The sequence below is a fragment of the Alligator mississippiensis genome, chromosome 3 (genome assembly GCF_030867095.1).
Source record: "Alligator mississippiensis isolate rAllMis1 chromosome 3, rAllMis1, whole genome shotgun sequence".
NCBI lineage: Eukaryota > Metazoa > Chordata > Crocodylia > Alligatoridae > Alligator > Alligator mississippiensis.
In genome coordinates this window covers 98,660,904-98,667,729 of record NC_081826.1, presented here as the reverse complement: position 1 = coordinate 98,667,729, position 6,826 = coordinate 98,660,904, and the positions used below count along the sequence as shown (strand labels likewise).

The following is a 6,826-nucleotide window of genomic DNA, read 5'->3' as shown; positions in this document are numbered from 1 at the left end:
CCCGGTTGAGATTTTGGGGAATTTTCATCCTGCACCTTCTTGCCTCATCTGCCCCTTCTTATTTCCCCAGAGCCACAGCAGAAGTGGCAGCTAAAACTGAATACGACAGGGCGGGTTATGCCAACTGCCCAAGTTGGTCTGTGGGAATTTCTTAGTCATCTGCTAGTAGTAATGAGGGGATGTGACATGTCTAAGGATCAGATTGAGGGCAGGAGCCTCATTGCTGTCTCTGTTCAGCCTGATGACCTTCCCACTTTGCAACGTGGGTGCAAGCTCAACCACTGAGCAGTAGCAGTGCTCCAAAGGCCTGCCTGGCCATGGCAGGGCGGCCATATTTCCCCCAACCCTGCAGCTTTCTAAGATAGTCCTAGTGTCCCATCTTTCTGTACCTCTAAGTGTATCCCCAAATGTCCTAGTGGCTCACATGAGTCAGGGTCATTTTGTGAATCCTGGAGGGGAGAACTCTGCACTGATGTGGTCATAGTAATTTGAATACAGGTTTCCCTCACTTTATGTGGATTCTGTGTGCTAATTTGCTTTTATGCAATGACCCTTTTTATACGAAGAATTCTTTATGTGCAAGGTAAATTCACTCTTATGCGATTGTTGTGGTGGAAGCCTGCAGTCAGCTGCTTTGTGCGGTGCCTTGTGGGAGTGACGTGCACTAAAATATAGTCTCCTGTATGGATCTGTGCTCCTTGCCTGTTATCTGCGATACATGTTTTTGCAGTTGCCATCCATATTATGATAGTGCTCTGTGCTTGTGTGTACTGTCTGCTGTTGGTGAATACCAAAATTGTCTTGTAAAAGTGGTAGAAATGGGTCTGTGGGTCAGTACAGTTGAGTTCTTGAAGCCTATCCCTATTTGTTACGTTGTAAAGTGGGTTACCTTTATGCGAATTCAAGTTATGCATGTTTTCTAGGAACGCATGTATAGCATAAAGCAAGTGAAATCTTATATGTCTTTGTGGTGTGGCTGTTCTCACCTGTGCCTGGTTAACCTGCGTGCCCAGACCTAAATGCTAGTGGCCAGAGTTAATTGCAGTGAAAATATCCTTTATCCTTGCATTTTTTCATGAAATCCTTCTCCCTTATGCTATTCCCCAGAGCTCTCCTTTCTCCCCTCCTGCATTGTTTTATTGGTAATACTGATGACTAGTAATACTCTTAACAAGGTGGGGGTAACCTTTATGAAAGGCATGCTGCAAACTAGCCCTGCATCCCCCTGGATGCCACTCTTAACTCCCTTCTGCTGCTCTGCTTTCTGTTTCCTTCCTTGTGTTCCTTGCCTCATCTGCTGCTCTCGTTCTGCCTTCTGCTTTCCTGCCCTCTCTGCCACTGTTGCTTCCTGCTATTGATCTGCTCTGTACCACACAGGCTGCAGGTTGCCCACCACTGCTTTAACAAGTGCCACATGCTCTTATTTTCACTCACTGGAGAACCAGAGACTTGATTCTTCCTCCTGCAGTACAAGGTGGAAACCTCAAAATGGGGGAGAACTAGTTAGCTAAATAACATGTGCGAGTCAGCCTATTTGGGTAGGAGTCATTTTCCTGGCTTGCTTTCTGGGCTTGTCCTTGAGAGAGAGACTTCCGTAATGCTCATGCCTGGTACACATGAATTATTAACACTTTTATGGAGATAATTACATCAGAAAAAACAGTTATGCCAGTAAAAGTCCTGGTGTATGTGCTTTCATTACCAGCATAATGCCACCTGTATGAGGAATGCTTGAGGTTGCAGGGAAAGATTTAATTCTAATCCAGCAGCTTGTATAACCACAGCAAGAAGTGAACATTTCACTTTTTGGTTTCTTTTCCTTCTCGAGGTGCAAAGTGATAGGACAAAGGGCCCCCTGTTTTCTGCACATCTTTCAAAGATCAGACGCATGGATCTTCTCATTAGTGAGTTGCTGCATTTTCTTTCTCCTAACAGCCACCAGCTCTGCTTTTAATCAGAATGTTTTGAATTCCAAGAAGGGAATGGGAATCGAAATGGGCTCCCATATGGCAAAAATCAGAGTGGTCAGCCTAGTTTGTACTGCAGTTAAAGCATTCCTAGACCTCCACAGTTATTGGAGAGGACCAGCATGTTTTGCAGGAAGAAAGTGGGGAAGCTTCCAAGAAGGCAAGTTCTCTCCTTGCAGCTTAAACCAGGGCTGTCTTTAAGGAGAGGCAGGGTAGATTTGCACCTTGTACACTAATTAGACCTCGTCAGACTGCCACAGGGTATAACACATAGGGGAAAGTGAGAAGTCCACAGGGAGACGTGTGAAAACTGCATCAGAAAGGTGTTGGTGTGCAGCGTTGGAATCCACAGTATGAATTACACTAAGAAAAGTTGATGGTAAGTCATGCAACTGTTTTCCCTAGATCCATAGATTTGGGCAATACTGATGGCTTCTGGTATAATAGAGAAAGTACAGGTAAATGCTGTTATATTTATTATGAGTGATTTTAGTGCTGTCTTGTGTTCCACTTCACTGAGGCAGAAAAGAAAAATGCAGTAAATTGAAAGGGGCTTTTGGCCATTTCCTAGGCAGATATAATGTTATATATAAAACAACTAGCATGAGAGGTGCTAAGAGAAAGGGAAAACAGTTCCAAGTTTCATTACTTCAGTTCAGTCTTGTTGTATACCATAGGTACTAAATGTTAACAAAAGAAATAAATTGCCACACAGTTACTGGTGTAAGAGACACTAATTTATGAATACAGCTTCAGCTTTACCCAACTGTACTCTCAAGTGCAAGTGAGAATGCAGGAAGCCATAAAGGGAAAGCAGTGTGATTTGTATGGTGACAGCATATAGGATACTATTACATAATGCTGATTATGACAAAAGTGAAAAGAGTAGTCAAACCAAATTTGACATAAGCACAGTTAAGGATTTTAATGCATTTCAATAAGGGAATAAGGGAAAAGCTATAGAAGATGGCAAACACAAATCTAAATGATCAGAACCTCATATTAAAAATTTATGCTGAGACTCCAAAGGCTGTAATTCCAACAAAAGTTAGAACGGAGCCAGAATGGAGACCTGTAGAGACCAAATTAGACTCTATATAGGATTACTAATGCTACATTACATGTTTACAGCTAGTTCTTTAGGAAACTGAACAAGTTATAGGAAGTTCTTCACCATATTAAATGTAGAAACAAGCACTCTTGTTAGGGTTGCCAAGGACTACACCAGTTGGAGCAAGTTGAATGCATCAGTGGCAAAAAGCAAACTACATGAGAGGTAGCCACATATGTTCACAGGGTTAAGAAACCTGTTAAGGGAAAGCCATCAGCAACTTGCTTTGTTACAGCTTCATTTTGTATCACTATACCCTTGCTAGGGAAAGCAAACAAAATAAATCTCATACCTTCCATTCTCATTATTTTTCTGATAGAAGAACCTTTGGACACATATACAAAGATGAGAGAAGCCTAAAGCAAAAATCCACATTTGTTTGAACTAGAGGTGCACCAATATATCAGTTTCCTATTGGATGAGCACTGATAAAAGGGAAATGACATTATCGGCTTTTTTTGGCTACTGTAGCCAATAATGTTTACCAAGAATTATGCCTTCTGGCCAGGGCCCCAGATACCTGGGTTCCCTCCTGCAAGCTGGGGTGACCTTGAGCACAGAGGGCCTAATCCATTTTCCATCCTCGCCCCCATCCCCTTGCTGGGCTGGAGCAGAGCAGAGTAGCTGGTGCAGTATCCCAAGCGCTGGAGTCATGTGGACTGCAGGCTGGGGCTGGGGTGGGTTCTGTAAAAGGCAGCAAGTGCTACAGAGACATGACAGGGGCAGGTGGAGCGCATCATACTTCAGCCCACAGTGCCCAGGGGTCTGTGCCCCTGGAGCTGGAGACAGAGCCTGGCAGGGGCTGAGGCAGCTGTTCTCCCCACCTCTGCTGCGTGCAGCAGGGTCCTCCCTTGACAGCTCTGCCCACCCAGATCCTGACCTGCCCAGGGCAGGGTCCATTCAGCTTCCCCCGCAAGGCACAGGGGCTTGTCCTGCCCCTGGCAGCTGCAGAACCAGGAGGGGAAGAGGCCCTTACCCTGCTGGAATCCAGCTCCCAGTACCTACAGCCTGACTACAGGGGAGGAGTGGCCCAGTTTCCCCAGGCCTGAAATGGTCCCATGGCCCCTACCCTGGGCCGAGGCAAGAGAGCCAGGGAGCCTGGCCCAGAGACCACCCAGCACTGGGCAGCCAGGAAGGCTCACACCTTGCCCCTCAGTCCTGCTGGGCAGGATCAGGCAGCTGCCTGCAGGCTAGGGTTCAAGGGCATCATGCAGAAGAGCAGGAACTGAAGGGCTCTGCACAGCCAGTCATAGGCACTGCTAGGCCAGCCCTGCATGCTGCAACTGGCACAGGCACTTTTACACATGCTTCAACAGTTGCTGTAATTAAAGTGCCGCAGTGTCTCATGTATCAGCATCCTTGCACATAAAAATGGTGGCGGGGGCACTTGAACTAAAGCTTGTTTTACAAGCTTTAGTTCAGACGTCCCCACCACCATTTTTAAGAGCAGGGATGGTAATGCACGAGACACAGGAGGCTGCTGGAGTGTGCCAAAAAGAAAAGGTTTATACCTGTCAGTATTTTAAAGTGCCTTTCATAGTTTCATAGTAGCTAGGTTCAGGAGGGACCTGAACAGATCATCTAGCCTGACCCCCTGCCACAGGCAGGAATGAATGCTGGGTTCACAAGACCCCAGACAGGTGATCATCCAACCTCCTCTTGAATATGCCCAAGGTAGGGGCGAGTACCACCTCCCTGGGAAGTTGGTTCCAGATTTTGGCGACCCTAACTGTAAAATATTGCCTTCTGATCTCCAACCTAAAGAGCTCTGCCTATTTGCTGTTGATCCCCCCTGATGAGTTTGTAGGCAGCCACCAGGTCCCCCCTCAGCCTCCTCTTGCTGAGGCTGAACAGGTTCAAGTCCTTCAGTCTCTCCTTGTAGGGCCTGTCCTGCTGCCCTCTCACCAAGCGGGTGGCCTTCCTCTGAACCCTCTCCAGGCTGGCCACATCCCTTTTGAAGTGCGGTGCCCAGTACTGGACGCAGTACTCCAACTGCGGCCTGACCAAAGTCGCATAGAGGGGGAATATCACCTCTCCGGACCGGCTTGAGATGTACCTTTAGATGCATGACATGGTATGGCTGGCCTTGCTGGCTGAGGTCTGGCATTGGCGGCTCATGTTCATCTTGGAGTCAATAATGACTCCGAGATCCCTTTCCGCCTCTGTGCTTTCAAGAAGGGAACTCCCCAGCCTGTATGTATGCTGTGGATTCCTTCTCCCAAGGTGCAGCACCCTGCATTTGTCTACGTTGAACCCCATCCTATTCTTGTCTGCCCACTTGTGTAGTCTGTCTAAATCTAGCTGCAGTCTCTCTCTCCCTACAAGTGTGTCCACCTCGCCCCACATCTTGGTGTCATCAGCAAACTTGGACAGCGTGCTTTCCACCCCCTCGTCCAAGTCGCTGATGAAGATGTTAAACAGTGCGAGCCTGAGGACAGAGCCCTGGGGTACCCCACTGCTCACATCTCGCCAGGTTGAGTACAACCCGTCCACCACTACTCTGGGTGCGCCCCATCAGCCAATTTTTTACCCATCCAACTGTGCAGGCATCAGTGCTGCAGTCACTTAATTTTTTGATGAGGATGGGGTGAGAGACCGTGTCAAAGGCCTTCTTAAAGTCTAGAAAGACTATGTCCATGGTGACACCATCATCCAAGGATTTAGTTACTTGGTCATAAAAGGCAATCAGGTTGGTCTGGCAGGACCTGCCTTTGGTGAACCCATGCTGATTGCCCCGAGCATGATCTCCCCTGCAGGCCCCCCACAGATATGCTCCTTGATGATCCTCTCCAAGATCTTCCCGAGCACAAAGGTGAGGCTTACAGGCCTATAATTACTTGGGTCCTCCCTCCTCCCCTTCTTAAAAATAGGGATCACATTAGCCAGTTTCCAATCCCCCGGCACCTGGCCAGATGACCATGAATGCTCATACAGCCAGGCCAAAGGCTCCGTGATGACCCCTGCCAGCTCCCTCAACACCCTTGGGTGGAGGACATCTGGACCTGCAGATTTAAAAATGTCTATTCCTTCCAGAAGATCCCTAACTACATCTGGACTGACTGAAGGCTTGATAGAGCTATCCCCAAGATTGTCCCTACCTCTGGTAGGTGGGATATCCCTGTCCCTGTTCAGGAAAACAGAGGCAAAGAAACTCTTAAAAATATTGGCTTTCTTGTCTGGTGTGGCCACCAGATTACCGTTTGTGTCTTGCAGGGGCCCTACATTGCCTGGTGCCCTCTTCTTGCTCCCAATGTACTTGAAAAAGGACTTTTTGTTGTCCTTAATCCTGGACGCTAGCCTGAGTTCCATCTCTGCTTTGGCCTTCTTAATAGCCCTCCTACACTCCTGGGCTGAGGAGGAGTACTCCTCCTTGGTGATAGTTCCTCCCTTCCACTGGTTGTATGCCTCCCTTTTAGTCCTCAGGCATTGCTGAATGCCCTTGCTGAGCCAAGGGGGTTTCTGAGCACTCTTACCCCGCTTGCTTCTCTCGGGGACTGTTATCCTTTGGGCCTGGAGGATCGCCCCCTTAAGGTACGACCATCCCTCGTGGGCTCCCATCTCCTCTACCTTCTGGGCCCTTAGTGCCTCCCCCACTAGTCTCCTAAGCTCATTGAAGTTGACCCTTCTGAAGTCAAGGGCTTTAGCCTTGGTGTGAGCCCTAGACACCCTACGTTGGATCGTGAAATCCAGCAAGTGATGATCGCTATTTCCCAGGTGGTCAAGGACCTGCATTCCCCTCACCAGGTCA

General features: G+C 47.9%; 1 protein-coding gene across 1 annotated transcript in view; it reads left to right on the top strand.

Annotated features, from left to right (window-relative positions):
• Positions 1 to 6,826, top strand: part of FAM210A (family with sequence similarity 210 member A) — a 44,943-nt gene that overhangs the window by 1,245 nt on the left and 36,872 nt on the right. Inside the window, exon 2 of the mRNA XM_019490344.2 lies at positions 1,829 to 1,904. Within this exon, the coding sequence (XP_019345889.1) occupies positions 1,889 to 1,904 (16 nt within the window). The 5' untranslated portion in view covers positions 1,829 to 1,888. The remainder of the gene's footprint in view (positions 1 to 1,828; positions 1,905 to 6,826) is intronic.